Source organism: Brienomyrus brachyistius, chromosome 21 (assembly GCF_023856365.1).
Source record: "Brienomyrus brachyistius isolate T26 chromosome 21, BBRACH_0.4, whole genome shotgun sequence".
In the NCBI taxonomy this organism is placed as follows: Eukaryota; Metazoa; Chordata; class Actinopteri; order Osteoglossiformes; family Mormyridae; genus Brienomyrus; species Brienomyrus brachyistius.
Window position 1 is genome coordinate 1,021,424 of NC_064553.1, and position 10,353 is coordinate 1,031,776.

The following is a 10,353-nucleotide window of genomic DNA, read 5'->3' on the forward strand; positions in this document are numbered from 1 at the left end:
TGCTGTGCAGTGAGTTCAGAGATGAAATTATGCTTCCTGTCCCAGGAGCAAAAACAGATCGCAGTCCCGTTATCCAGACCAGCGCCTCACACACAATACAGGCTAAGCCTGACACCGATTCTGGGTTCTACTGCTCTGTATTTCTGCTGAAGCACTGTGTTCAGCATTATATAGAGTAAGAAACTCTATATAATATCCGAATACCAATGAAGCAGTGCTTTAAAAACACTACCTGAAAATTATGATGATGCCATTTAAAGTGCATTCATTCATGAGAAGATATACAAGTAATATTAGCACAATAACATGAAGCTTGCATGTTTCATGCAGTTTAAATCAAAGATATTTGCAATCAGCAGACAAGGATTAAAGCTGTAACTGGATTTCATCAATAAAATGTAATTGGCAAATCAAAATGTAATAGACATCAGGGAAGAAAGTTACTTGCAAATCCAGAGAACTCAAACTTTACCCCTGAGTGCTGGCATTGCAGGAGACACACACTTTCGTATAATAATGGTAAGGACCAGTCATTTTCTCAGCATCAATTTCTAAAACTGGCGGTCCGTGGGAATTTACACATCAGAAATGCTACGTGACACCCTTACAGTAAGCAGACTGGATGATACAGTGTTGCCATGGCTACACAAACTGAAAATGTCATCAGTACAGTAAACAGAGGAATGTGAAGCCAACCAGATACCTGGGAACTCTCTCTCTCTTTCTCCCTCTCTCTTTCTCTGTGTGTTTGTGTGTGTGTGAATTCCACATCTGCGAAACACATGAAAATATATTTAAAAATAGGGAATTAGACAACAACATTGAACCTTGGCTCCGAGTCCCACTAGAGGACCGAAAAGACGTTTCGTTAATTGTCGAAATTAGTTATAATACGTTTAACTCAACGGGAAAAAAACTAAAGTTGAGTAAGAAGCATGGAAGTCCACTAGGTCCTTAATTATCTGATCATGCATTTGTGATAGCGAGTCCCAAAACTGGTAGCCTATATTTTCATCGGGGGATTCATTGTCCAAAAAAAGGTTGAAAACCCCCAATAATTTGAGAGTTCATCGTCCAAAAAGGTTGATAACCCCTAATGATTCCTGCCTGCCTCGACACTTTAGGTTACTAATGAAGATTTGTATGAGAAGAAACTGCTACCATCCCATGTTTTATTTAAATATATATCACATCTAAAATACATTACGTCCTCTGGCTGTATGGATTCTAAAGCCAATTCCATTTCTCGATAAACATTTTTTGTTTAGATGTCCACGAAATGAGTAAAAAATATAAAACGTAAACTATAACAATTATAAATTGCGTTACATAACAAAGTAGGTTAGAAGTCAAGGTCAGCTGACGGAGAAGTCATGTGGTAAAATGGGCAATGCTGATTGGTCGGACGCAGCGAAGTGACGGACTCTGATTGGCTGTATCGACACTTTTTTTCTCTCTAAGGCAAAGGTCAGGACGGTGGCTGTGGGGCTGCGCAGTGAGCCGTCGGTGCTTCCAAGGGACGATAACAATGTTGCTTCGCAAGGTAAGCTATAGTTGGGTAAAACCCCGCAGTAACTTAAAACAACCATAATAAAATGTTGCTTTTCTTTCGCTTTATCTTGTGTTTCCCCCCGCACATTACGGCTTTCTCGGGTTTAAATGCGCATTTTATTGTGTACAGCCCGGTATATTCCTGCTGTCTACCTTTTATATGACACCTGTTTGTCTTTCTCTTCTTTGAGTACGTTGTCGCTTTGCATTAGTGTCCCTTTTGATTCTGGATTTGAATCGAACCCAGATCACCCGCGTGAAGCTGTAGATTGAGAAGCGTGAAGCTAGATTGAGATTTTGTGTGACAACTGATAGATATGGGGGGCATAACCGCACGCATGCTGGCCAAAACCGCGGCCAAGCTCTCAGCACGCACGTAGGCAGCATGTGGCCGGTTCCATGCATCGTTGCATTTAAACCCTCACCCATGCATTTAGGTGCTGCAGTCTTGCGTCCGAACCGGCCTGCGGTTCCAGGGCACCAAGGCCAGTCCGGCCAGCAGCTCTGCCAGGGCAGCCCAGGGAGGCTTCAGCTTTGGTGAGTCCCCTCTGCCCGAGAGAGTGACCTTACCCATCTCCCGAGCAGAGATATTAAACTGTAGGCACTCCCACAGAACTAACCGATCAACAGAAGGAGTTTCAGGAGCTGGCGAAGAAGTTTGCCAGGGAGGAGATCATCCCTGCCGCCTCGAGTTATGACAAGAGCGGAGAGGTGCGTTTCTGGCTGGAGAAATGGTGTCAGTCAGGTACTGATGGACAGTCGCCATATAATGACGATGGTAATCATTTTAAATGCTTATCTCTTAGTACCCGTTTCCACTCATCAAGCGCGCGTGGGAGCTCGGCCTGATGAACTGCCACATCCCTGACTCCTGCGGTACGTCATCTCCGCTTGGCTCCGTGGGCACAGCGTCCACCTGCACTCCGAGTCGGTCGCCCGTCCCCCCGTAATGGAGCTTGTCCTCCTTTCAGGCGGCATGGGTCTCGGGGTCTTTGACTCCTGTCTGATAACAGAGGAGCTCGCCTATGGCTGTACGGGGATCCAGACGGCTATTGAGGCCAACTCCCTTGGGGTGAGGCTTCCTTAGATCTTTCTAGATATTTGAAAATGTCCAGCCCGCAATGTTAAGCATCTAAAAAATTTAAAAATGTGTTCTGCTTGACCAGTGTGTTTTTGAGAAGGTTTGATTTGAGTCCCTGGTTTAACTGGGGACAGCATGTGGCTCAGCGGGGTAAGCAGAATAGTCACATCTGTGGGCCCTTGAGCGAGGCCCTTAACCCCCAGTTCTGTGGGCGCCGCTGCGGGCGGCTGCCCTTCGCTGCCAACCTTTCTCTCGCCTACATGTGTGTCTGTGTCACGGAGAGCAAGATGGGGTAGGCGAGAAGAGCATTTCCCAATGGGGATCAATAATGTCTCGTAATATTATTAACTTGCAGCAAATGCCAGTGGTTATTGCAGGCAATGACATGCAAAAGAAGAAATACCTGGGAAGAATGACTGAGGAGCCACTGATGTGTGTAAGTGACCAGCTTTTGGGTTTGCTGGGGGTCCCTGGGGTCTCTCTGAGCAGCCACCTGACATGCTGTGCTGGCTGATCGCCTTGTCCAGGGGCCCAGTCAGCCTAACAGTTGTGCTGAATGGACAGTGACTGGATCTGATGGAACTGACATACAGTATTTGGGGGCAGGCATACTGTGTGACTGAACCAGGGGCTGGGTCGGACGTGGCCGGAATTAAGACTCGGGCAGAGAAGAAGGGAAATGAGTACATCATCAACGGACAGAAAATGTGGATCACCAACGGAGGGAAGGCGAATTGGTAAGCGTCCCCCGGACCAGATGAGGGAGCCGCTTATAACGCGGAGTGGCCTGCAGTCAGATCGTGCCGCTGGACGGCTCTCCAGCTTTTATCCAGTCAATCGCCTGTTCATACAGCTTAACATATTGCAGAAACCATTTTTCAGAAGCGCTGTGGTTCTGGGGCAGACCCTTCTCCCATCAGCTAACTTCAGACTAATACCTGCTGTGGTTTGGTCAGAACAGTAAGCTGTCAGGATCGCCGGGTGATCGGGTGAGCATACAGGCAGGCGAGCGAGCGAGCAGGAACAGGCAAGCAGGCAAAGTACGGGGCAGGATGGAACACTAGTACTCACACTGACAAACATCAATGACAGACAATGAACTCAGGCAAGACGGACAGAAATAGACAGGACTGGATGAAAATAATCGGACACAGCTGGGTACGATCGGGGAAGCACACGAGGATAATCAGGGGGGTGTGGCACACGAGGATCGTACGAGCCGGGCATGACAAGCTAACTCAGATTTTTTTTTCTCTCTGGTAAATCTTTATGCAGGTATTTCGTTTTGGCACGGACAGATGCCGATTCCAAAAGTCCTGCCAGCAAGGCCTTCACCGGCTTCATCGTGGACGCCGACACGCCTGGCGTTCAGCTCGGCAAGAAGGTTAATACTTTCCCTGGTTTTGAAACCACGTGCCGCCTCCGTGCGAGACTTGTGGGGAAGCAGGCTGATGTTCGCCTGTGATTTTTCAGGAGATGAACATGGGCCAGAGATGCTCAGATACACGCGGCATCACATTTGAGGATGTGAGGGTCCCGGCTGAAAACCTTCTGGCTGGTGAAGGTGCCGGCTTTAAGATCGCCATGGGGGCCTTCGACAAAACTAGGCCGCCGGTGAGTCCTGTGCTTTTTAAATACCTGGAAGAGAATAAGACGACAGTCAGGGTGGGCAACACACTGCGGTTAAAGAGTACAACTACCCAGTTAACACTAGAACCCCCGTTTTCCAAAGCCCTTTTGTTTGCGTTAATGTGCCGTTAGTGTTAATAACAGCAGCGAATCTAACACCCTCAGCCAAAAAGCCGTAATGTCGCCGTCATAGTGACTGCTCTGTCCTGGAATCGCAACGCTGGAAAGTTGTCAAACGCAGTATTTTATAAAATGCTACAAACGGATCAACTCGGTTGAGAAAAACGTACGTTTTCAGGGTTGCCAATTCTCACGCATCTGGTGTGACTCTGAAGCTTTCAGACTGATGCTCACCCAAGAAATCTTGCGGCAAATATATTATTCCATTATAAAACTAAAATTAGCTACATCGAAAGCATTAGGGTAGTTTGCAAACCATGAGAACTATTTACAAGGTAATATCTGTTGCATACATGTGAATGCATGTGCAGACTAGTCTGAAATTGAAAATCTCACTCCAGCCAGCTGGCTAAAGTCGTGTCTTTACTCTGACAATTATGAGAGAACATCACCTATGTCACTTTTTGCCAGGGAGAAGATCATTCCTATGTCACTTTTTATATATTTTTTTTCATAGTTTGTTATTCTGAGTGATTTTTGAAGTGTAGGTCACACAACAAAAGAATTTCAGCCTCATTGTCTCTGGTTCTTTCAATTTTTGCTAAATTCTGTGGCCTTGTTTAAAGTGACTTTCCTGACCTCGGATTTACTGTCTTGCTGTCTTTAAGGTGGCTGCAGGTGCTACCGGTTTGGCCCAAAGAGCGCTTGACGAGGCGACAAAATACTCCATGGAAAGGAAGACCTTTGGACGGTTTTTGGCAGAGGTGGGGGAGGGGGAGAGAATTCTGGGGAAAATGTGAAATTTGACTTTCCCACAAACCTCTGTATCTTTGTCTCCATGAGCCGCTTTGCTTACCCATCGCTGTCCTCTTCCACGTCCAGCATCAGGCCATAGCGTTCCTGCTGGCTGAGATGGCGATGAAGGTGGAGCTTGCACGCATGGCCTACCAGCGCTCGGCATGGGAGGTAGACGAGGGCCGCAGAAACACCTTCTACGCCTCTATTGCCAAAGCCTTTGCCGGGGACATCGCCAACCAGGTGGCCAGCGATGCTGTGCAGATCTTTGGTGGAAATGGATTCAACAGTGAATATCCAGTGGAGAAGCTGATGAGGGATGCAAAAATCTACCAGGTCTCCTTGGTTAACTATGTAGTGTATAGTTAAACATTTACAATTTAGCATATTCTCTAACTTGTTTGGAGGGTGTAACTGAAGTTGGCTTTCGTTTCAGATTTATGAAGGCACAGCCCAAATCCAGAGATTGATCATATCTCGTGAACATCTTGCAAAGTACAAGAACTGAAGTCGACACAAACCGTCCACCTATAAAGGCATCTACAGCACCACCGATTTATGCTAGCCAGTGCCTTGGTTACGCAGAGTCTCAGATCCTTCTTTTGTCTCTGCTTCTCTCATGTGTTATAAAAAATAATTAGGAAGATTGCCAAAGTATGCATATTTGGTACAGCTTTTATAATAATCACTATGTAATGTGAAATGTGGGTATTGTTGTCTCATGTAGACGAACTTCCTCCATCTTCTCAGGTTACTTGCTCGGAGCTGGTCTGAGGTATGAATTGTAAGATTTGCAGCGTGAATGAGATGGATATTTGCGTCTCCCTTGTAATAAAAAAATAATACCGCAAAATATTAATGTTAAACGTTATTTTATGGTAGCGCATTTAAACTTACATCATGGAGTGCTCGGGCTTTTATCTTTTATTTTTTTAACATTAAAGGATAATACACATGTACTGCGTGTTGCTGGACATGCATACGTACAATGATGATCCAACGGAACCTCGAGCTAGAAGAATGTCAGGTATAATTCATTTTACAATACATTCACCGGAACACGTTTACGATAACTGTCACATGACAACTGCTATATCACATGACAGAATTACGTCGTCTTATTATGACGAAGTAGTGACGCAGTGGCTGCGACTCCAGACGGTTCGGAGACAGCACCCGAAGATGGTATGTCTTATCGGAGATATTTGGTTTTCAGTGTTTTTAGTTAACGTTTCCCATTGTTAAGAGTCGTTGGTTTATTCATTTGCTGCATTAATTGTCATATCTGGGTGCAAAACCGAGAAGGCTAGCGAAGCATCATAAGAAGCGGGACGTTAAGACTGGAATAATTTAAAGAAAGATAACCATCTGTTTCAAACCCGGAATCTGCCATTTAGCCCCTTTACGCCGGAGTGTGCCTTGGTTGTTTAATTATAAAGTTATAAGACGCCCGCATGTAGTGCTTTAATATAACGGCTTATCCACGGCAGGGTGCTCCATGCGCTGCATGGACTGGACCTTCAGCGTTTGCTCCGTGTCAGTCCCATGTCACTTTCCTGTTTTACATTTAGGTTATTCTGCAAACTTTTAATGTATATTTTTATCTGCTTAGTGTCGTTGTTGGTTTTACTCTGATATTTTAGACTGAGCTTTGAATAGCATCGTTCATACATTTCAGCAAAGGATCATAAAAATGAAAATCTGCTAGGCAGCTACACAAACCGTTTCAAATCGTGATTCATATGAATTATTTCACTATTTGCTGAACAACATGCTATTAGTTATGATTATTATCCTTAAAGCGAATGCTCTTCTGGAGTTACTTTGTGTTGTCTGTTCCATAGCACTTAAATTTCTAAAAGATTTTTTTTCACCAGGGGGCAACATAGTGGTTAGCACTGTTGCCTGACACCTTTGGAACCAGGGTTCGAGTCTCCGCCTGGGTTACATGTGTGTGGAGTTTGCATGTTCTCCCCATGTCGTCGTGGGGTTTCCTCCGGGTACTCCGGTTTCCCCCCACAGTCCAAAAACATGCTGAGGCTAATTGGAGTTACTAATTTCCCATAGGTGTGCATGTGTGAGTGAATGGTGTGTGAGTGTGCCCTGCAATGGGCTGGCCCCCCATCCTGGGTTGTTCCCCACCTCGTGCCCTTTGCTTCTGGGATAGGCTCCGGACCCCCCACGATACAGAAGGATAATGCAGTTTGGAAGATGGATGGATGGATTTTTTCACCAGATTTAAAACATGTTTTAATAGCTTTGTTTTGAACAGTATAGGCTCAGAGCTACACTTAAACCAGTTCTAATACAGAAGTGTTTTTTTACAGGGGACCCCAGTAAAGGATGTTGTCTTAAGGCCTGATGCACTGAAGACACTCTTGCTGGACAAACATGCTGATTACATTGCAGCTTATGGCTCTAAGAAGGACGACTATGTAAGTGTGTCCCCGGTGGCTTGCGTCCTGTTGCTCTTTCCAGTGCCTTCAGCAGCCCCCTCTGCCCCCAGGAATATGCGCTCTCCGAGTACCTTCGCATGAGCGGCATCTACTGGGGACTCACCGTCATGGACCTGATGGGACAGCTGCAGCGCATGAACAAGGACGAGATCATAGAGTTCGTCAGGTCCTGTCAGCACGAGTGTGGGGGCATCAGCGCCAGCCTGGGTCACGACCCACACCTACTGTACACGCTCAGCGCCGTTCAGGTGAGGCCTGGGCCTGCACAGCTGTGTCTGCAGACATCGGATCTTACACAGGCAGGCTTCCTTTACCCGTGAGCCGGGTGTGAAGCCTCTGCACCCAATCAGAATCAGTCATTATTAAACTAACTACCTGGGAGAACTGAACTGAAAACAAGGCCTGGATTTGGTGTCGAGGGACAGATTTGAATATCTGAACAAATTGGCAGATTTCCTGAAGGAGGCACCTGCTTCCGTGGCGTAAATTTCCCAACCCGCATATCAGGGTGTGCAGCCGGCTCCCATGAGAGCTTCTGTCTTGCATACAGCATGTTCTTCTCAGGCTGGAACCTTCTGAAGGTCTGTGTTGTGCTGCCTTCCAGATCCTGACCCTGTATGACAGCGTCGGCGTACTTGACATCGGCCGGCTGGTGGAGTACGTGAAGAGTCTGCAGCAAGATGATGGTTCCTTCGCTGGAGATAAGTGGGGTGAGCTTCCCGCTTCCTGATTGGTGCAGGATGTGTGCTGAGACACACAGGCCTATGTCTTCCTGCTTCCTGATTGGTGCAGGATGTGTGCTGAGACACACAGGCCTATGTCTTCCTGCTTGTGTGTGTGAGCCTCGGTCTGGTAGCGCAGTTAAAATGTGCCGCAGGCTTCATGCTACCCTGATAGACAGGCCATGTTTTCACACGTTCAAAGACATGCTGTGTTTGTGGTGTTTGCAGGTGAAATCGATACACGATTCTCCTTCTGTGCAGTGGCCACCTTGGCTCTGCTGGTGAGGCATTTCAGCATTTAAATTTCCTTTCTGTCGTGTCAGTGAGTGCAGCCAGACCATAAACAGCTGAAATGGCAGGATTGTATTTTTCCAGGGTAAACTGGAGGAGATCAACGTAGACAAGGCGGTCGAGTTTGTCCTGTCCTGTATGAACTTCGACGGGGGGTTTGGCTGCAGACCTGGGTCTGAGTCCCATGCTGGTCAGGTATCCTCACCTCCACCTTCTTATCAGCTGCTACTCCTGCATGATCATACTGTCTGTGACATCACTGTGACATCACTGTGACCCTGAGGTTTTAAAGCCTGCGTTTCTGTGCCATCCCCATGCCCCCCCCGACTCTGTGTTTCTGTCCTCAGATCTACTGCTGCACAGGATTCCTGTCTATCACTGGGAATCTGCACCAAGTAAATGCTGATCTGCTTGGCTGGTGGCTGTGTGAGCGTCAGCTTCCATCTGGAGGACTTAACGGACGTCCAGAGAAGGTACATAGGATCAGAGTATGGATGGCACACTCAGTAATCCCAAGGCAGGCCAGTAATCCTCAAGGTGACATCCCTGAATGACGCTGATTCCAGGATCTGCCCACAGACATCTGCTGACCTCCCATCCTGATGGTGGCTGTAGTTCTCATGTGCTCGTGTTCCTGACCCTCCTCCCCCTGACCCCTCAGCTCCCTGATGTTTGCTACTCCTGGTGGGTGTTGGCCTCCCTGAAAATCATTGGCAGGATCCACTGGATAGACAAAAGCAAGCTGCGCACCTTCATCTTGGCCTGCCAGGACGAAGAGACAGGCGGCTTCGCAGATCGACCCGGAGACATGGTGAGCGCTGGTGCTGGTCTGAGGGAATCCGGCCATGTCGTATCAGATGAGTTGCATGGACTCCCAGTGTTTAGCCCTGAGGAATGTCCCCCTTAACTGCGCAAAGCATTTCCAGTTAGCAGACCTTCCCGTTTGGCTGTTGATTGAGGTACTGTAGGGTTTCACTGCTTCACTGCTGCAGACGTTTGCTTCTGGATCTGGCCTGTCTTCTGTAAAAACAGTCATTTGTCTTCTCTGGTCGGGCTGCAGGTGGACCCGTTCCACACCCTCTTTGGAGTGGCCGGCCTGTCCCTCCTGGGGGACGAGCAGATCAGGGCCGTGAACCCCGTCCTGTGTATGCCGGAGGATGTTCTGCAGAGGGTCGGGCTCCGCCCAGAGATCGCGAGCTAGCCCTGCCCCCAAGCGGACCTGGGAAGCTGCCTGGGGGTGACGGCGCGGCACCGGTCCCACTGTAACCACCTGCATAAGTAACATGACGTTTACTCCTTAAATGAATTTAAGTGGCACCTGCAGGAAGCGCAGCAGCGTTTCCCCCTTTTGGAATCGGCGCTTTGTCTGCCTCGAGCGGGACGGTGTCTGTCGGCAAACGCCCAGCCGCGGGGTTTCGGGGTGACTCTCCGACGACTGAGGCCCACTTTCAGCTTCCTACCTGCGAATTCCGGCTCATTGTGACATCACAGCGCCTGTTACTTCCCTGCTTCGCTCGTCATTCCTGCCCGGTGCTGGTGGCCCAGGGAGACTCGGTGTAATGTGGTGAGGGAGCTTCTGAGGTAGAAGTGCATTATAGCCCTTCAGGTTCCCCTGTCTGTCATACGGCTCAATATTTATCTTTCACTTCTTCTTGTTTCCTTTCCTTTTTTATTTTCAGAGTATATTAAAAGTTATCGTTCCTCCCTA

The 10,353-nt window shown here is 47.7% G+C and overlaps 2 protein-coding genes across 3 annotated transcripts; both read left to right on the forward strand.

Annotated features, from left to right (window-relative positions):
* The first annotated feature begins 1,388 nt into the window (after positions 1-1,388).
* On the forward strand, positions 1,389-6,029 carry acadm (acyl-CoA dehydrogenase medium chain). The gene is made up of 12 exons (XM_048989328.1): positions 1,389-1,543; positions 1,989-2,088; positions 2,165-2,262; positions 2,358-2,427; positions 2,523-2,623; positions 2,988-3,068; positions 3,239-3,369; positions 3,908-4,016; positions 4,106-4,246; positions 5,050-5,145; positions 5,264-5,512; positions 5,613-6,029. The coding sequence occupies exons 1-12, from the start codon at positions 1,529-1,531 to the stop codon at positions 5,682-5,684; spliced, it is 1,263 nt and encodes a 420-aa protein (XP_048845285.1). The 5' UTR covers positions 1,389-1,528; the 3' UTR covers positions 5,685-6,029.
* Positions 6,030-6,062: 33 nt separating this feature from the next.
* Positions 6,063-10,353, forward strand: rabggtb (Rab geranylgeranyltransferase subunit beta). 2 transcript variants are annotated; one of them, XM_048989330.1, is made up of 10 exons: positions 6,063-6,203; positions 6,283-6,361; positions 7,504-7,611; positions 7,683-7,880; positions 8,237-8,342; positions 8,583-8,635; positions 8,730-8,840; positions 8,993-9,118; positions 9,307-9,456; positions 9,706-10,353. In XM_048989330.1, exons 2-10 carry the CDS (start codon positions 6,359-6,361, stop codon positions 9,844-9,846), a joined length of 996 nt encoding a protein of 331 aa, XP_048845287.1. In that variant the 5' UTR covers positions 6,063-6,203; positions 6,283-6,358; the 3' UTR covers positions 9,847-10,353. The 2 variants fall into 2 exon arrangements, with proteins under 2 accessions (XP_048845287.1, XP_048845286.1); XM_048989329.1 differs by having other exon boundaries at positions 6,131-6,361.